At 50.9% G+C, this 18809-nt stretch overlaps 3 protein-coding genes across 4 annotated transcripts; 2 read left to right on the forward strand and 1 right to left on the reverse strand.

Moving 5' to 3' along the window:
- The first annotated feature begins 391 nt into the window (after nt 1–391).
- INPP5E (inositol polyphosphate-5-phosphatase E) lies at nt 392–7578 on the forward strand. 2 transcript variants are annotated; one of them, XM_088525339.1, is made up of 10 exons: nt 392–1261; nt 3159–3282; nt 3492–3589; nt 4286–4410; nt 4555–4674; nt 4949–5056; nt 5477–5638; nt 6000–6115; nt 6595–6731; nt 7419–7578. In XM_088525339.1, the coding sequence occupies exons 1-10, from the start codon at nt 426–428 to the stop codon at nt 7549–7551; spliced, it is 1959 nt and encodes a 652-aa protein (XP_088381465.1). In that variant the 5' UTR covers nt 392–425; the 3' UTR covers nt 7552–7578. The 2 variants fall into 2 exon arrangements, 1 of the variants encoding a protein (XP_088381465.1); XR_015913397.1 differs by lacking the exon at nt 7419–7578 and having other exon boundaries at nt 5477–5606; nt 6595–6705.
- Nucleotides 7579–10248: 2670 nt separating this feature from the next.
- On the reverse strand, nt 10249–15766 carry PMPCA (peptidase, mitochondrial processing subunit alpha). The gene is made up of 13 exons (XM_088525340.1): nt 15714–15766; nt 15436–15620; nt 15282–15361; nt 14829–14911; nt 14467–14561; nt 14198–14298; nt 13552–13815; nt 13327–13419; nt 12878–12996; nt 12313–12403; nt 11818–11880; nt 11225–11369; nt 10249–10461 (listed from the first exon to the last, which is right to left on the reverse strand). Exons 1-13 carry the CDS (start codon nt 15764–15766, stop codon nt 10292–10294), a joined length of 1542 nt encoding a protein of 513 aa, XP_088381466.1. The 3' UTR covers nt 10249–10291.
- Nucleotides 15767–15972: 206 nt separating this feature from the next.
- ENTR1 (endosome associated trafficking regulator 1) lies at nt 15973–18712 on the forward strand. The gene is made up of 6 exons (XM_088525445.1): nt 15973–16251; nt 16626–16699; nt 17463–17574; nt 17708–17770; nt 17997–18136; nt 18598–18712. The coding sequence occupies exons 1-6, from the start codon at nt 15973–15975 to the stop codon at nt 18689–18691; spliced, it is 762 nt and encodes a 253-aa protein (XP_088381571.1). The 3' UTR covers nt 18692–18712.
- The last annotated feature ends 97 nt before the right edge of the window (nt 18713–18809 follow it).

Consider the following 18809-nt stretch of genomic DNA (forward strand, 5'->3'; position numbering starts at 1 on the left):
CGCGCGGTGGCGCCGCAGGGCGCGCGCGGGGCGGCGCCGTTGCCAGGGCCGGGGGGCGGCCGCGGCCTGGAGGCGGCGGCGGCGGCACCGGGAGCGCCCGGGGCAGCAAATGGCGGCGGCGGCGGCGCTGGCTCCCGGCGAGGCCCCGCCGCGCGCGGGGCGGCCGCAGCGCGAGGCGCCGTGAGGAGCCGCCCGGCCGGGCAGCCCCGCGCATCGCCCCCGCCTTCCCCTTGGGGACGTCCCGCTGTCGCCGTTGGGCCCGCGATGCGTCCCCGGCGCCCTGCGCGCTCCCCTTGGGCCCGGCCGGAGACAGAGCCGCCTTCAAATCCCCGGCCCCCGCGGCGCGGCTAGAGCTGCGCGACCCTGCGGAGACCCCCGAGGAGCCTCCCCATGGAGCAGCGTCGGTAGCGGGGCCCGCCAGGACCATGAGCGCCCTGAATGGGTTTTCCCCGCACGCCGGCGCCTGCGATACGCAGGGCCCGGAGGGCAGAGCCGTGCGGGACCTGCAGGCGAAAAAGGCCGGGCAGGCAGCGAGGCAGGGGGCCGGGGACAGCAGGGAGCTCACCCCGGAGGAGCCCCCCAGCACCGGCTCCTCCGCACCGGGAGCGCTGAAACTTCCAGCCGAAGAGCCCAAAGGCAACGCGAGGATCAAATCCATCACCCCGAGGCCTCCGAGGAAACCGCGGCTGGAGCGCGCGGCCTCCCTGGATGAGAAGAGCTGGAGGAGGTGGAGGCGGTTAAAAACGAGCCAGGAAAGCCTGACCGATGCCAACGAGACGAGCTCCTCCAACGGCTCCTTGCAGGACGCCCCCCTGGGCCCCGCGGCCGGCGCCCGGGCGGCCCCCTCGGAGCAGAGCTCCTCGCCGGACGCCTCCGACGCGAGTCCCGCGGGGAAGAGCAGAGGCAACGCGGCCGACCTGGGGAAACGGGTGTCCGAGCTCTCGAGCAGCTTCGGGGAGCTCCTGCGGGGCAGGGCGCTCGCGGGCAGCAAGCCCCGGCTGTCCCAGATAGCGCCCGGCCGGCCGCTGCCGCCCGTGGAGCTCAACGTGGCCTCGCACGCGCTGAGGACGACTAATAGGATTGACGCGGACTGTCTGGATTACCGGCGTCAGCGGCAGCGCGGGCTGGGCAGGGTGAGCAGCAGCTCCAGCGACAGCCGGCTCCACGGCAGCGCCATGGGCTGTGACAGCTGCTCCACGGACTCCATGAAGTCGACGTTCAGCCTCCTCGCGCCCATCCGGGCCAAGGACGTCCGCAGCAGGTACGGCCGTCGGCTCCTCCTCGCATGGTACCAGGTCACCCGCTGCCCGGGGAATCCTCTCGGTCTGAGGCAGGGAGCTGCTCGCTGGCACTAAATGACAAAATTGTTGTTTATTTTTTGCAAAGACTTCAGTTTTAAACACTTTGAAACAAATGGAAGTTTAACACCACATAGTCTATTTTGCATTCTTTGTGCTATGTGTTACTTTTCATTAAAAAGTACAACGTAGCTTGCTGTGAGGTATTTAGAAGAATCTGAGAGCAACCTGTTTTGAAATTTAGACAGTAGCTGTTGGTGCTAATGACTGGGAATAACTCTTTTTTAACCTTAAAAGCACATTGGGCCAGAACTGAGGTGTCAACCAGCAGGGGAAGGCAACAAACCCAGGCTTTAGCTGTGGTGCAGCCGGTACATGTGCATGGTACCGCAGGGCCCCGAGCATCCCCTGTTCGTGCTGGGCTCATTTGGATCCTGACGGCATCGAATCACGGGTTCAAAGGGACTCAGGGCATCCCAGCGGATCCGCAGCTCTCCGGGAAGGCTCCGAGGGCGGCACTTTCTCCAGCTGCAGCCCTGACCTCCTGCTCTGGCTACTCATTTGCCTTAGTAATTGGCTGAGCTTAAATTACTGATTGGCAGGAGCTGGCATGGAGATTCTCATGTGCTCACTAGTTAATTGAATCCTCGTCTTGCAATTAGCTGCAAAAACTCTATTTGCAGAGACCAACCAGCACACAGCTCCTGCTGACAACACTGTGCAGCAGGAGCCCTGTTACACCAAGTCCTCCGTTTAGCTTTTAAAAGTTGGATGTTACAGATACATAATAATCTGCAGGATCTTGAAGGGTAAGTCTGATCATTGATCTAAAAACTGTGCGAGTTAGTGATAGGGGAAAAAATAATTGCGAGGATAAACTAAGATGTTGCTAACTGGTTAAAAACCAACCGAGCAACCCAGAGAGCGGTTGTTGCTGGTTTGTCGGTGATGAGTTTTCGTGTTCTCCCCTCTGATGAGGGGTTGGGGAGAGCAGGGCATTGCCCGGCCTTCCCTGACGTTAGGCTGTAATCGTTATTTGCAGAGCTTAAGCAAGATTAAAAGTGCTTATTCAACCTGCTCTCCTTTTGCCAATACCCCCTGCTTTTGTAAGCAGCGTGCTCTGGAGAGGCAGGGGGTGTGTGGAAGTGATGGGGGTCACATTTGGGATGTGAAATGCTTTAAGATCGGGGACTAGAGAAATCTTTTAGGGAAAACTAGCGTGCCAAGGTGAAAGGAAGGAGGAATGTGAGTGTGAATCCTGGCCGAGGAGCCGCTCAGTGCCAGCGCGTGGGGAATGGCGCTGCTGAAGTGCAAAGTGAGCAGCTCCGAGGTACTCGAGTGTCGAGCCGATCCCTTCACTTTGTGCCCGAGGCAGGTGCTGCGGGATTGAAAACCTGGGAGGTTCCTCTGCTCACATAACCCGTGTGCTGCCCCACGCTGGGTCACAGCTGGCTCCTGGCTCTGGAAAGGACATCGGTTTGTGGCAATTCTGCCCTTGTGCCAATGGGCCACAGGGCTTGTTTCCAGCTGAGGAGCATGACGGGTCGTGGGGCACCCACAAGAGATGATCCCCCTTGGTGCCTTTACCAAATTCATGCTTTTTTTGCATTGTCTTCCATCTCCCTGCAAGTCATTCCCTTGAGTTCCATCGAGCGTCACCAATTTTAACTTTGAGTTGCTGAAAGCTGTAAAAATTAGTACTGTTCTGTGGAACCTGAGGGAAGCAAACCAATACACCGAGAATAAAAGTTCTTTCCCCGAGCAGACAGAACGATCGTGGTCGCCACAAGACCCGCGTGTCACAAACCAGGATGGCAGCATCTTCGCCCAGATGCTCTTTTGTGGCTCTCCTGTTTACAGAAGCTACTTGGAAGGCAGCCTCCTGGCCAACGGTGCCTTACTGGGAGCAGAGGAGCTGAGCCGCTACTTCCCCGATCGGAACGTTGGAATCTTCGTGGCTACCTGGAACATGCAGGGTCAGAAGGTGCGTACTTTTATTTCCTATTTATGTCTCTTCATAATATTATGACTTAGTAACCTGTTTTTTCATTATCTATTTATTTATTTTTAAGGCCAAATTGCTGTCAAATGCTGTGAAGTCTGTAGATTTGTCTGGACTTTTCCTCTACTTCTGTAATAGGTTGTTGCACAAATAATATTGCTAATTTCTTCTCTCCTACCCTTTCTTAAAAGGAACTTCCAGTGAATCTGGATGACTTCTTGTTACCGACGGATCCTGACTATGCCCAGGATATGTATGTCATAGGCGTTCAGGAAGGCTGTCCAGACAGGTAGCAACAACAATGTAATGAGCAGTCCTCTCTTCTTGTTAACTGGTACCTTTTTAAAAAAAAAAAAAATCTAGAAATATTCTTGGTCATATTTTCAATATTCCTAATAAGCCATCTGTTGACTAAGTCTGAATTCTACTGCATAAGCACCAGGGGAAATGGGTTTTAGAGGAAAATGGCACAAAGTCGGTAAATGCAGGACTTGTCCCTGTTCTCAGTGGAGCTCATGGTAAAACTCCTGCTTGATTTCAGTTGGCCTCTCACCATGGAGCTGACACAGTCTGCCTGTGGTGAGCCAGCTCCCCAGCAGCTGCTAATTAGCAACCTTGAGCTAATCATCAGCCCCTGGCTCCAAAATCTCTAGTCTGTGTGATAGTGACTAACACTAGAAGAACAAGCTGAAGCCTCATGTCAGTCCCTGCTGTCTTCTCACCATTTTTTTCCCCAGACTTGTGCTGTGCTTGTGCAGCGACCCTCTCCCCGTGCAGGACGCGCGGGGCGGTTGGGTTCCACACAAGGTTGGCCTTCAGCACAGCTTTGCGTTGGCAGCGAAGGTCCCGTTGGTGTTTTCCTGCCTTTCTTCACCGGAGGGCTTGCTGTGTTCTCGCAGTGCCCGTCTCCCTGCTCGGCTGTTGCCTCTGGGCTGTTGTGGTGATGCGGCTGTTGTGGTGATGCGGCTGTTGCTCTCTCCCGCAGGCGGGAGTGGGAGATCCGCCTGCAGGAGACGCTGGGTCCGCACTACGTCCTGCTCTGCTCCGCGGCGCACGGCGTGCTCTACATGTCCGTCTTCATCCGGAGGGACCTCATCTGGTTTTGCTCAGGTGTGTGGTCTGGTATGAGCTGGCTGGTGAGGACTGCTGCCATGGGGTGTCCTGCCCTTTTCCCCGCCATTCTCTTTCTCCCAGCTTCCCTGCTCCCTGTCTCCAGAGGCCTCTCTGTAACACTGCTTTTCTCTCTCCTTGCAGAGGTGGAATATGCCACAGTGACAACTCGAATTGTGTCTCAGATCAAAACCAAGGGAGCTCTGGGGATCTGCTTCACGTTTTTTGGGACCTCTTTTCTCTTCATTACCTCCCATTTCACATGTGAGACATTTATAAGCTTGGTAGAAATGTCCTGAGGGAGGGAGGAATGGGACAGCTTTACGAGAGCAAACAGCTGCAGAGGGAATACAAAAATGAACTGTATGAATTTGTGTCCCTTTCTGCTTACTTGCTGTCATTGTCTAGTTCCTTCTGCTCCCCAGATCAGGGAATTATGTTTTACATGTGGAAAATGTCTAATATCCTTTTGACATTACTGTTATAACGACAAATGACAATGATGCATGATTTTCATATTGGGGTTTCTGTCTTTCAGCTGGGGACAGTAAAGTGAATGAGAGGAAGATGGACTACAGTAAAACCATTCAAGCCCTCGCACTTCCCAAGAATGTTCCGGACACAAATCCGTATCGATCCAGTTCTAGTAAGCATAAACCTTGGTCATGTGTGAGTGCAGGTGAACAGTGTTTGGGCTTTGCCTTTTGCCCTACATTAAGGAGACAGAAAGGGCCTGCTCATCCGAGACGGTTGGTCTGAATGCCATCCGAAACTGCTGGCCAGGTTTTTACTGTTGTTCCTTAATACTCTGCTGTTAGTTACATATCTAGATGTCATGTTAAGCTGCTGTTCTAGGAAGATGAATTTATTCATCTTCAGAATCACATTAACTTTCTCTGATCAAACTGTTTTGGGGCCTCACAGGTAAAGTTTGGTCTGTTTTTCAGACCAAAATTGTGTTTTCTGCTCAGAATCAGGGAAGAAAAGGATTTCTTCTTGTTCATTTGTTTGTTTTCTCACGCCTTCAAATTTTTTCTGTACTGACACTCCTGGCTTGTGTTTGCAGGTGATGTCACAACTCGGTTTGATGAAGTGTTCTGGTTTGGTGATTTCAACTTCCGACTAAACAAGGACCGTGAGGCTGTGGATTCCATCCTGAAGCAGAACCTGGAAAAGGACATGTCCAAACTACTGGAGTATGACCAGCTTATTAGTGAAATGAGTAGGGGTGAGGGACAGCTGTTTTTCTCCCTGGCCTCCAGGAACAAAGTTTGCTAGGGACATGAATATTCAACAGCCACTTTTCCAAAGACCTCCACTGCTTTCTGGTGTTAAGATTGCTTAAATAAAAGAGAAGACAGCAGATGTCCAACCTGTTGACAGTCAGTAAGACTTCTGCATTTTCAGACATTTACGTGTCATGTAGTCTCTCAGGCAATTTATTGCTCTTTCTCTTTGACTCCCATGTGCACCAGTCTGCAGTTTCTAGCCAGCAATAGTTAAGCAGTGTTAAGTAAATGCACAGAGTGTGCCAGGTCTATGGGAAAGGAGGTATTTGTTGCTCATGCTTTTCCCCCCCTCCTCTGCAGGGTCTATTTTCAAAGGATTCCAAGAAGCTGACATTCATTTCCGTCCTTCCTACAAGTTTGACATAGGAAAGGACAGCTACGACACCACTTCCAAACAAAGGACTCCTTCTTACACGGTAAGAGGTGCTTTTGGAGCAGCATTCTCAGAAAGGCTGCTCGGCCACATACGCCTCCAAAGGGGATTCCCACCTGTGCTGAAAAGCTGTCCTGGATGTGCTCCCTGGCACAGCTGTTCTGCATAAGATACAATTATAGACAATTAATATTCTGAGAATTAATATTGCTCAAGGGCACTGTGCTTGCGGAGCTGGTTTGGGAGGAAGGATCCTGAGCACAGGGCAGTTTGGGCACAGACTGCTAGTCCTACTTTCCCCTGCCTTGCAGCCTGACACAGTATGTTATCCACTGTGCTCTGAGACGGGCACGCAGCTGTTGGTGAGTTTGGTGAGGATTCCTCATGAATTTATTATCAAAGTCCCTTAATTCCGCTCGGTGGTGTGATAAGTGAACACGTTTGTCTCTCGTGAGCCAGTACCTCTCTCCAGCAGGAGCAAAGGGAATTACTATCAGTTTCCCATCTCTCCCTACCTCCCAGGATCGAGTCGTGTACCGGAGTCGGCACAAGGACGACATCCATGCTGTCAAGTACTCGTCCTGTCCCGGGATCAGAACGTCGGACCATCGGCCTGTGTTTGCCCTGTTCCGTGTGAAAGTGAGGCCTGGCAGAGACAAGTGAGTGCTCTGCTCGCGCCGTGCCGGCCCCGGGGACCCCGGGGAGAGGCTCCCGCTCCGGCCTTGTGCCCTCCCAGGAGCCTCTGAGAGGGAATCAGTCCCCTGCGGCTCCCTGCAGCCTGATTTGTGCTTTACACAGTTCACTGTCAGTGGTCAGAGCAATTAAGAGCACTTAAACCACACAGCGCAGATCTGAAATCTCTGCTGCCACCTCCATTAATCCATCTGAGGAAGGAAAATTGAGTCCATTGCAATTTATTATGAATCTGTGTTTTATCAGAGATGCAGTTCTCACTACTTTTTCTGTCAGCATGGACAGATTTCCTTTTCTGTTCCTCTTTCCCCTTTCAGAATTAATCCTGTTTTCCCTTCTGAGAAGCGATTCCATTTCATCATAGTGTGTGCAGTATTTTCAGATCTTCCAGCTGTCTTAATATCCCAACCATGGGCTGTGGTCCTGGTAGTCGCTGAAATTTAGTGAAAATCTCTTTTCTGTGAGTAGCACGCTCAAGGCATTTGAGACCCAGGTATCTAGAAAATGTAATTCCATTCACCTGTTCTCTCAGAGCAATAAGTGGTGCTTTAAGAAGACAAGAATGACTTTTCTGGCCTTTGTTGTATAGTCTAGTTTGGCCATAGGAAGAACGAGTTTGTGCCCTGATCTTGTTGCTTGTGTTTCTGTTGTAGCATTCCCCTTGCCGCGGGGCAGTTTGACAGAGAGCTCTATTTAATCGGAATAAAGAGACGGATTACAAGGGAACTTAAGAAACGGCAAGAGCAAAAGGACCAAAAATCCAGCAGCGTGTGTAGCATTTCCTGAGCCGAGGCCTCTGCAACCCTTGGGCTAGAGGTGCCCTGAAAGAGGATTTCGGGCCACGACCGAGTCCGCAGGGAATTGTTGTCTGGTTAAGCACCTCTGGCAGTTGCTGTGGCTTGTGGAGAATGTCCTAAACCTCACCCTGGATTCATCTGCATGAGCTAATCCACGCAGCTCAAGTGCTTTTGCTGAAGAAAAGAGTGGGTTATTTAGGACATCCACACCAACGGGCTGGCTGGTTTGTTTTTAACCCTCTCTTCTCTGGCAGCAGCCCGGTGCAATGTCTTTGTGCTAAGATGACTCTAGGCAGCGCGCGCAGCCCTTGGGATTGACAGGGCTGGGGGCAGATGACAAAATTCCACACAAGAGTGAAAACGTGGGTTTGTCTGAGTTAATCTACTGTGTGTTCTCTTCCTTATGTGCAGCCAAATGTATGGAATTCTATAAAATGCTTAACAGGGACCAGTTAGGGAAGTTGAGCAGCTTTGTCTGAGAATGGTGTTCCCAGGTGGGGCTCTGGAGCCCTCTGGAGCAAGACCTCTGTGTTTGTACGACTGTATGTTCCACACGTACGAGCACTCCCTTCCATTCGTGAGCTACAGGCCTGCTGGTACTAAGGGGGTAAATAGGAATTTCTCAAACCAGTAAATTTCTTCCATTGTTGAGACTTCTGGAAACAATCCCTTCTGCCAATATTTGTCCTCCCTAAAGGGGATAAAATTCTGCTTGGCCTTCAGCAGCAGAACACTGTTGTGGCAAACAGTGTTTGAAGTACAGCTATTAAGTGATGCTCCACCAAAGTCATTAAGGTATCGAGTACTAAGGAAGTATCCAAAGAAATTGCAGCAAGTCAGATCAGCTTACTTCCATTCGCTCTGTTTCTATGAGCTAAGTCCCACTGGGTTTTATTTTCCAAATTCAGTAAACTGTGCATAAGTACTGTTTTTGAAATAATGTCCTCTTAAATGTAAGGATACTACAGGCACCAGCCTGGGGCTGGTATAACTACAGTTAATGACAGAAAAACTCTTTGTGGGCACAAATTGGATGGATTAGCCATCTCCTACAGCAAAGGATGTGAAGGAAGTGCTGCTAACTATGCAACCTGTCCACGACAGAGCTTCTGTTCTGCGGTACAAATATTTACAGCGTCGGCCTGTTGTAACCATCAGGTATTTGGATTTCCTTTCTTTTTAAAGGAATAAAAATAAATTAATACTGTACCTCGCATGAGCCCCCTCTCTTGTTGCAGGGCTGTGAGAGCTCGAGCGCTTTGCCCGGGTGCTGCACGTTCACCCTGTGCGACCAAGTCTGGTTTCCCAGTTCAAGGAACGCAGCCCTCGGCTGATGAACGGCAGAACTGCTAGTTACTGCTCACTCCAGTCATTCAGAAGTCTCTTTATTTTCTTTACAAACACACACACAGCCCCTGCCTGGGACAGAGGCACACAGAGACTTCCATAATGTGGGCTCCCTGGAGCTCCCCTACTCCCAGCTGCATGGGGGCAGTTATGGGGCAGAGGGGACAGGAGCTGCTCGCAGGGTCCTGCTCCCAGCCCCACTGCTCCTTAAGCCAAGCCCCAGGCCCCTGCACTGCTGCAGTGCAGCACACTGGGGCTTCAAGCCCACAGCGGAGGGATCTCCTCTCCTGTGGGACACAGTTTCTCCAGGATATCAAATGTGTTTCACTTAGCTTTGTGTCTGTAATGTGACTTTATTATGCTCTCTCCCTCCTCACTTGGTTGACTTGTAACTTAGCTCCATCTTTGCTGTGAGACTGGCAGCTCTGGCTTTTGTTCAAAAGGCCTTAAACCATCTGAGGGACAATTTGAAGATGGTAGGGTATAAATTTAAGATGCGGCAACACCTCTTTTAGTACCTTCTTGTTTGGATACTGATTTTGGAGTAAAAGCGCTTCCCTCTTCAGCATAATCCACTTGCAAGGGAAATAATCTAAAGAATAGGATTGCTTCCACTTTAGAATAAATGTCCACATAGAGTTATGCAGGCCCTCTCTGTATATGGATTCCCCAGAAACTATTTACCCTCTAGGTCTATTTTTCTTTGAGTTTTTTCTAGCAAAATTATGAAGCTTCTTCCAGACCTATGGTTTCAGAGAGGATTACAGCAGGTAAGTTACACTGACAAAATGATCCATGATTTCTCTAATGAAAAACTAGAATGCAGAGAACTTGTTGTCTAAATATGCAGGGATAATAATGAATATTTTCCAAATTAATTCTGAACAAATATTTGTCCACCTTGATATTGGCTAGAAGTAGTTGAATTTGCATGTGTAAGACAAACCTTTGAACAGCATTTTCAGTCTTCCTAAGCCCCCCAAAAGGCTGGTCTTGCACTATGCCTTACTGGTAACATACCTACTCCTCAGATGCGGTGCTTTCACCTCCTGGTAGACATTCTGGCTTGCAGCGTTCTCCCCAGCGCCCAGACAAGGCTGCATCCAGCCACCTTCTGCCATAGATCTACTCAGAAGGTAAAAAATACTCATGCAGAGCCAGGGTGGCTCATAAACCCACAACACAGAGCTCTTCTCAGTCCAATATTCCATTTTTTTTTTCAGCAGCTTGTTCAGCTGTAGCATAATCCTGTGTTTGCACAGCATGCCTGGAAAGGTATCAGGGGGTTGCCGCAATGTTACAATCCAACATGTGGGTTTTTTTAAAAAAAAAACAAAAAACAAAAAGCAAGTTCATGGCAGTCGGCCGCGGCCCGCGCTGGTTTATCGGAAGAGCCGGTAGAGCCGCGGGAGCCGCCCGTCCTTGCTGGAAAGGGCGGCCTGGATGTGCTCGTAGGAGGGCAGATCCGTCAGGTCGCCCAGCGCAGCCACGGCCGGTTTGTTCCGAAGCATCTTGGTGACCACTCGCTTGATGTCAGCGGGTTTCACGTCACCTGGGGACGGAAGGCAGAACCTACCACCACGTTTTGAACAGCAAGCAGCAGCCTTGCTGCAGGGCTGACCCAAGACCTGCCAGAATCATGGAATCGTGGAATGCTTAAGGTTGGAAGGGACCTCTAGAGATCATCTAGTCCAACCCCCTGCACACGCAGGGTCACCTAGAGCACGTGGCACAGGACTGCGTCCAAGCGGGTTTGGAAGATCTCCAGAGAAGGAGACTCCACAACCTCTCTGGGCAGCCTGTTCTAGTGCTCTGGCACCCTCACTGGTAAGAAATTTTTCCTTAAGTTCCTGTGGAACTTTTGGTGCTTCAGTTTGTGGCCGTTTCCTCTAGTTCTGTCAGTGGCCACCACTGAAAAGAGGCCGGCCCCATCCTCCTCACGGCCTCCCTTGAGGTACTTATAGACACTGCTCAGGTCCCTACTCAGGTCCCCTCTCAGCCTTCTCTTCTCCAGGCTGAACAGGCCCAGCTCCCTCAGCCTCTCCTCATAGGTGGTCTGTGGCTTTTCTTTTGACTTGAGACACCAGTCACTAGCTGTGGCCCTTCTCTCCCGTGCCCGTTTCCCTTCCTTCTGTCAAACAAGAGTGTTTCACCAGCCTGCAAGCAGTTGGGAAGGCAAGTTTGAAACACGCGTCTGTGTTTGCACCACGCTGCTTTCTAAGGCAATTCATCTGCAGCGCGAGTCTCGTCTCCGAGCTGCACTCCCAGAGCGTAACCACAGCTCAGCGGAGCCAAGGGCAGGCAGCTTTACTCACTGATGAGCGCGCAGAGCTCGTGAGGCAGCTTCCTTGTGTTCGTGGCCAACACCTGCCTCCCCACGTCCTCAAAGATGATCGGCCGAGACTCAAGGTTCATCATGAGCATGGATTTCAGCTGGGTCTTTGCTCGCTCAAGTTCTACCTGCAAAGAAACAAATACAGGTGTTGAAGCAAGCGTGGCCACTGCTCTCCGATACAAGATACCATCGCTCCCTGGAAGAAAACGGACAGGCTGGCTTCAGTGCCAGATTCTGCTCCATGAAGGAGATGGATCTGAGTTCTATCCTAGATGTACTGTGTCAGAGAAAGAAAAAAGGGTATCGGAACAATTGACAAACTTTTCTTAGCACACACCAGACTTTAAGAATGAGCAATAGGTCTTTTAAAATAAAGATTTGCTATGAATGGATATAGGACATTTAAGAATTTTGCAAACGCCCTCCTCTTTGTGAATGTGTTGCTAAAATGACTATATTATTTTACAGACACATGAAATTTTTGTACAAAAATTCGTTATTGAGATGGACTTGCTAAAAAATAGTATTTCAGCTCAAAGACCATCCACACAGATTTCAAGGTAGGTGACTGACCTCTCCCAATGCTCCTGCCATTAGAATAAATTCTCTTGTAATGATTTCCACCATCTCTCGAACCTAGAAGAAACAGAAAATTGAAAAAAAAATAGAACAATGCTTAATTGTTTTCTTAATGCAGTATAAAGTGTTTAGTAGCTAGGAGGAGCGGATACTTCTTCCCTCTGGAGATCTAGCCGAGAAGAACTGAATGATTTGGGGAGTATTCTGTTGGATTCCCATAATTCTGCAGAGTTACAAAAAAGCCTCCACTGAAGTAAACTAAAACATTCTACTAAGACTACAGTTATGCATAAGGGACACAGACTGTGTATACACTGACTATCTGACAGGTGACCAGAATCCCTCAGCTCCTACTGATTTTTCTATATAGACACATATGCCACTAATTTATCTCAGAGTATGAAGGTTCTTCTCACGTTATAATTTGCTAATAAGCAATAAAATTACTTTTTAAAGACCTTTGCCTTTGACTGCAGGAGGGCTCCGTACCTGTTTGGGATCTGCGCTGGCGTGAATACACAGGAGCCCCGTGTCCTCGTAACTGTGGTGGTAGGAGGTCGCATTGTACATCCAGTGGTGCCTGGGAACACACAAACAAACGTTCAGGTGTCACAGAAGTAGAAAACAGTGAGTCCTCGTAGCCCATTTTGAGGCTGAGGAGGAGGATTCTCAGCAGTGCTTAGGGGGATTATCAGTGCCTGCCTCCAACATTTCCCTGTGACTCATCTACTGTCTTCCCCCTCCTTGCCTCCTTGAAACCAAAAGGACAACAGCACAGAGCAGGATTACTGCCATCTACTGCCAATTTTGATGATATTCCCTAGTTCAGAGGATGGTTTAGACTGATGGAGGAAGACAAGATTCTTGGTTACTTCTGCCCTGTTATTTTCACCCTCTCAAAGTGCTCACTGACATATTGGTCCCATGTGTTTCAAGTAGAATGAGCTAACATAAAATCCAGGTATTTTGGACTTTCAAAGGGCAAAGTCTTTCATGTGAGTAGGCTAGGAGAAGACCCTCTTTTTGCTATCCCTTCAACAGAAAAGCAACAAACCTGTTGAGTACATTGAGGTACAGCCGGGTGAACATGCCCTTGCCGGGCCCTCCAGCCGAAAAAGAGCCGCCGCCTCCCATCATCATGTTTAATACTGCAAAGGGAATGAAATCTTCCTCCTGAATTGCAATGAGAAATTCAGTCAGCTAAGAGCAGAGACTTAGTAGGGCTCTCAAGGATCAGTGAAGAAGAAAAAAAAAAAGAGACAGGGAAAAAAATACATAAGAGGAGTATAAAAAAATCAGTGTCTTTATCAAAGATGCATCTGGCTAATGATACGAATGACAGCAAATTCTGGCATTTGTAGTTGGTTTTGCCAAATTTCCCAGCTTTGCAAAAAGACTTGCTCTGTGAAGAAGCTATCTTGCACTATCAGCAGCAAAACATTGTGATAGGATGTGCTTCAGGCACAAGGAACACGAAATGACAGGTGTGGGGTTGATACTTACTAAAAACGAGCAGCTTTCTAGCCCAATCATGATGTGGGTAAGCTCGGGGATCGGAGTAGGGCCCAGGCTCACATCTGACATATCTTTTTCAACCTGTAGGAAGAAAAGACAACCTATTAGGACTGACATTCACTGCTGTGCGTGTGCAGCTTGATAAACTCCAGATTATTCACTCGCTGCCCAAATGATGGCTGCTCTGGCCAGTTTTGGCTGCAGGTCTCTCACCTTCACGATGCCTCCTGTGTACTGAGCCACAGATCTGTCAACGTCCCGGGTCCTGGCGCTGCCCCACACGGGCTCCACTCCAAGCAGGTACTTCCTGGCACACTCCACCAGCTGCTCGTGCTCGATGCCCACCCCGGCCAGCACCATCCTGTCTGGCGTGTAGTAGTTGCGCAGGTAGGAATGCAGAACTTCCCGATTGATCTTGTCAGTGTTTTCTACCGGGCAGAACCTGTTCAGTCCAACTGTGTTTTCTCTATAGGCTGCCTAGAAGGAAGCGGAAGCATTAAAAGTAACAAACATTACCCTCTCCCCTCAATTTAAGCCTTTCTTTTTATCTCGGACTTATGCCTAGCTCACTGAGGCATGTAAGAGAGAACAGGCTGGGCATCAATTCATTTATGTCGGCATAAGTCAACAACATATTGTCACCCATGTAAATGACGGTAAGTTTTTGTTTAAATTTGAAACCTTTCAGGTGTACAGAATCTAGGATTTCAAAATGGAGAGAGAACAAAACTCTCTCCCACTGAAATCTATTTGAATAGCAGGGCAGTCTGTTTGCAGAGCAGCCTAAAACAAACCCTGCAGCTGAGGAAGCAAAGGCAGCGGCAGCACCCAGGGTGCTGGGGGCTCCGGGGGGTTTTACCGCATGGATCATCTCCGTGAGCAGAGGCTCCGGATCAGGTCTCATGTTCAAGTCTTCCAGCTCAAAGCGAATAGCCATTCGAGTCATCTCCATCTCCTCATCTACAACGAGAGGAAGCAGCACATAACGACCACCATGCAAACTACATTAATTGCTAAATGAGAACTTTAGCTTCTGCGTGAGCACAGTCTAAGGAGGAGTTCTGAAGTCCCCTGAGCAAGTCACGGCTCGGGACTCCCGTTTTGAGACAGGGCCGTAAGTTCCCAGACCTGAAAACCGGGGCTGCAGCACCACATCAGCCAGCAGACCGACCACGGTGTCCAGGCCCTTGGCGTCGGCAGAAACGGCGTACATGATGGTGTCCCTGCAACACAGGCACACGCGGCAGCACCACGTGCAAGGGGCATTAGGCAGACTACAGGACATGGCAGATAAAGCCCAGCCCCACGAGGGCTTCTGAGCACGAGACAGCACTGACACCCTCCACCCGCTCCCCTGGCTTCCCAGGAGGTGCCACAAACTGCAGATTTGTTTCTGCTGTCACACACCAAAGGCAAAAACTCACTCGTCCCAAACTCCTGTCAATGCCACAGCCCTCCAGGTAACAGAGCGCACAAAGAAGCCGCCCTACCTCGAGGCCTGGCAGTCACAAATGCCCCCGTGTTTCTCCAGCGTGAGGAGAATTTCATCTTTGCTGGCAAACTGCGCTGAGGACTGAAAACAAGAGAGCGGCATCAGGAGGCAGCAGAGCCAGACCTGCCCACGACGGCCCGGCGGGCCTGGGGCTCGTCCCCAAAGTCAACGTTTGCTGAACACGCAGCACATTCTGGGGTGGAACCGGGGTTAACTTTGTGAACACAGTTGTGACCATCAAAAGAATGTCACCGTCAGCGTGAACGGCTCAAACGCACGTGGCTGCCGCGAGGGCTGAGCTGGCCTTTTACTCGCCTGCTCCTGGGTGCTGACACCCAGTTTTCTGGAGTTTTGGGGGGTTTTACTGGTTTTGGGAATAGAGTTTGTGTATGTGTGTGTAGGTTTTCCTTTTCGGTCTCTGCCCGTTTTTCCCCGCGCCCGTCGCACTCACGGAAAAGGCCAGCTTCTCCAAGAAGTGCGTGATGCCGCTGAGGTACTTGGCCTCGTGCCGGGACCCGGAGCTGACGAGCACTGCGGGGCAGACCGGCCGTTAGCGGCCCCCGGGCCGCGGCGCATGAGCGGGGCCCGGGGCCGCCGCTACTCACGGCCCAGCGTGCAGAACTGCCCGAACTTGTTCTGCGAGGCGACGCGCAGCCCGTTCTCCAGCGCCGTGACGCGCGTCTCGAAGCGCTCGCGCCCGCCGGGCGCCGCGAACACGGGCTGCGGGGCGCCGGGCAGCGGCCGCGTGAGCGGCACCCCCGCGCCGCCGCCGTAGCAGCTCCGGCAGCACCTGCGGGCAGCGGCGGCTCCGTGAGCGGCGGGAGGGCGGCGCGGCCCCCGCGGCCCCCTCGTCCCGCCCGCCCCGCCGCCCTCCCGCCCTCACCGCCGCGCCGGGCCCCACGCGCGGCCCCGCAGCCACGCCGCGGCGGCCGCCATCTTGCCGGCGCGCTTCACTTCCGCCTCGGAGGGGAAGGGGGCGGGAGGTTGCGCGGGCGGGGCCTCCCCCGCAGCGCCTCCCATTGGCCCGGTGGTGGGAAAGGGGGCGTGGCGATGGAGGAAGTATCCGATTGGAGGAGCGGGGCTCCGCCCCCACGGTGGCGTGTGGTGGGAGGCCACGCCCCCTGCGGGAGGCCGCGGCGACGATGGCGGCGGCGGGGCCGGGACCGGGACCAGGACCGGGACCCCCGGGCGAGCCCAACCCCTTCTCCTTCCGCGAGTTCGTGCGCAGCAAGGCCCGCAGCGGCGGGGAGGCCGCCGGCCTCCCGGTACGGCCCGGGGCGGCGGGTCCCCGCCTCGGCCCCCGTGTCCCGGCGCCACCGGACGAGGACGAGGATGAGGATGGAGAGTGGAGCGGGAGCTACCGGCCCTCGGCCGTGGAGCGGGCCCACCTGGCCGCGCCGCCGCCGCCCAGCTACGAGGAGGTGCGTCCCGGCCGCCCTGCGGGCCCGAGCGGCGGCGGGAAGGGGCGGGAGTGGGAAAAGCTGCCCCGAGGCACCGGCCCGGGTGTCCCGGCGCTTCCCGGGGCGCTGCCGCCCGCCCTCGGCCTGGGAGGCCGCGCTGGGTGATCCACACGCCGCGTGGGACTTTGTTCCTGTCCCCGCAGGGTGAGCCGGAGCCGAACGGCTTCCAAGAGGGAAAAGCTGGGTGTGGAAGTAGGATGGTGTGGAATCATTAAAGGCTCCCCAGCATTTGGGTGGAGAAAGTGGAATGTCTCTGTGCTTCCTGGGGCTGCACGGGTGTAAAAGTGCAGTGAAACCGTGTCCTCACTTCCAATGATTGTTGTTTTATCTTCTAGCTGCAAGAAGAGAATGCCACTTTGAGAAGCAAGATCAGCAAGCTCCAGATTCTCTCTGAAACGCAAGCAGACAAGTGCGTAAGCTGCAGCATGGGGGAAAGTAACCGCATCAATAAATTCCCTTAGAAGAGGTGCTCGCTGGATGGAGCTGACATCTTTAAAAAAAGAAAAACATAGTTGACATCTATTCTATTTGGAAGCTTGATTCCAATAAACCTGATTTTCTTACAGAAAAACACTCGGGGAATAAGTAGCAAGCTGGTGTTTGCTCAGCACATTTAGTGGCTTGCACTTTATTTTATGTGGTTAGAGTGAATATGGATGAGACTTGAGAGGAAGCATTTCATAAAGCTTCAAATTAACAAAGTAATGAATCTTTGTCATTCTTTTGAAGGAAGAAAGTATTTGTCATTGTTGCTGCTGAGCAGCTTGATACCAGAAGGTTTTCCTGGAGTTAAACAATCCAGACTGATCTGAGGTTGGACTTCAGTTCCCACCCGATCCCTCTGCATCACTTTGTGCTGCTGCTAGTAGCAAGGCAGCTGCTACGTTCATGGTGAGGGGTGACTGATTCAGAACACAGCCTTACCTAGACTGATTGTGAATATACACATTCTCTGTACAGCCCTTCTGCGTCCAGCTCTATAATCCCCATTACCATAAGTGGATGCTGAGCAAAGAAATCCCCCGAGCCACAGCCTAGAAGTTTACTTCTATAGGAAGACTTCATTTTGGTATAATGTGGATGAAGGGGCTATTCGATCCCTTTCTCAAATTTTCTTGACAGGGCTTTGGTGTTGCAAGGGCTGATTGCATTTCGACTATTCTTTTTTTAAGGATGAGAAAACTTGAAAGAAAGCTTGAGGAAAATAAAATTAAAGAAGAAAAAGAAGCTCAAGATCTGGAAGCAATGGTGCAGCACGTGGAACAGAACCTCCAGCTGATGACTGTAGGTCTTTGGTGAACACAAATCATGTCACTTCAAGCTATGTGTTGAAATTGTCCATTCCTATGTTCCTTAAATTGCCTCAAACCTCAATCACTACTATGATTATAAATATATATATATTTTTCTGTTTCAGAAACGGGCTGTTAAAGCAGAGAACAGTGCTACAAAACTGAAGCAGGAAAATGCCTTACTACAGGTGTGAAACACTGTTCCTAAGGCCTTACCGAATGTACTTGACTGAAAATATCATTCTTAAATGTAGCCCCAAAAAAGCTCTGAGGAGGACTTTTGCTAGGTATCTGCCCATTAGTTGCTGTGCCCTGCTTAAACTGGAAAGTGTGTAATGGAAGGGTTTTTTTGTTTTGTTTTTTCATGTAAAGTGTTTGTTGTTGTTGATGCTGTTTTTTTTTTCCCTTGTCAAGGCTCAACTGAAAAATTACAAGACAGAGAACGAAGCCCTGAGGTCAGGCCAGTCTGCTAGTCTGGCCATAATGAAACGAAACGCAGATATTGCCCTACAGAACCTCCTCACAGTTATAGCAAGCTCTCAGTCTTCAATAAAGTAAGATATTTTAAAAGGCTTGTGCAACTCTGTCCCAGATGCTTGTCTAAGTACTAATGCAAAGGGCAGCTTTGAATTTTCCCAGTGATTTTATTTGCATGATTGAAATTTAGGGTCTTATATTCTGCATGCCAGATCAGTTAGTCCTTGTTCCTTATCTGCATATTATTAGCCTCACAGTTTAGACAACTGTGTCATTCAGAAATACTTGAGATGTCTTAGGTGTGTTTGTTTGCTTGTTTTTTACTTAATGTAAAACCTTTTTGTAGTAGTAGTAGTTGTTTTTCTCCCTTCAAGCAGTCAGGTTGGCCCTGCTTTGGCTTTTCAAGTTGACACTTGACTTTCAAGCCCAGTTGAAACCACTGGATAAACTGTGTGTCATGACAGGGCCTGTGCTTCGTGCAAGGTGCTTTGCCTTTTCCTAAAGGTAAAACTAATAGCGTGTTTCTCTCACATTGCAGGCAGTTGGTCTCTGGAGCAGAATCACTGCAGCTCGTTGCTGATCTCCTTAAATCGATAGACCGAATTTCTGAAATTCCAGATGATGGACAGTAAAAATACAGAAACAGACTCGGATGGAGAGCTCTGAAGTCCCGAGCTAGGGACTGTTTGCGCCAACGGATGACACTGTGTTGCGTCCTGCTGCAGAGCTGGTGCTTCTGCCTCAACGGGA

This window comes from Tinamus guttatus, unplaced genomic scaffold (genome assembly GCF_059628265.1).
Source record: "Tinamus guttatus ecotype Peru unplaced genomic scaffold, ASM5962826v1 Tinamus_guttatus_pri_ptg000226l, whole genome shotgun sequence".
Classification (NCBI taxonomy): domain Eukaryota; kingdom Metazoa; phylum Chordata; class Aves; order Tinamiformes; family Tinamidae; genus Tinamus; species Tinamus guttatus.

Excerpts from the sequence above, each read along its gene's own strand:
- INPP5E (XM_088525339.1), top strand. The coding sequence starts at position 426 with ATGAGCGCCCTGAATGGGTTTTCCCCGCACGCCGGCGCCTGCGATACG. Across the intron at positions 3,590-4,285 it reads CAGGAAGGCTGTCCAGACAG|GCGGGAGTGGGAGATCCGCC; the intron begins GTAGCAACAACA and ends TCTCTCCCGCAG. Across the intron at positions 4,411-4,554 it reads CCTCATCTGGTTTTGCTCAG|AGGTGGAATATGCCACAGTG; the intron begins GTGTGTGGTCTG and ends CTCTCCTTGCAG.
- PMPCA (XM_088525340.1), bottom strand. The coding sequence starts at position 15,766 with ATGGCGGCCGCCGCGGCGTGGCTGCGGGGCCGCGCGTGGGGCCCGGCG. Across the intron at positions 13,816-14,197 it reads TCACGGAGATGATCCATGCG|GCAGCCTATAGAGAAAACAC; the intron begins GTAAAACCCCCC and ends GCTTCCTTCTAG. Across the intron at positions 10,462-11,224 it reads CGAGCTCTGCGCGCTCATCA|GTGACGTGAAACCCGCTGAC; the intron begins GTGAGTAAAGCT and ends TTCCGTCCCCAG.
- ENTR1 (XM_088525445.1), top strand. The coding sequence starts at position 15,973 with ATGGCGGCGGCGGGGCCGGGACCGGGACCAGGACCGGGACCCCCGGGC. Across the intron at positions 16,700-17,462 it reads TCTGAAACGCAAGCAGACAA|GATGAGAAAACTTGAAAGAA; the intron begins GTGCGTAAGCTG and ends TCTTTTTTTAAG. Across the intron at positions 18,137-18,597 it reads AGCTCTCAGTCTTCAATAAA|GCAGTTGGTCTCTGGAGCAG; the intron begins GTAAGATATTTT and ends CTCACATTGCAG.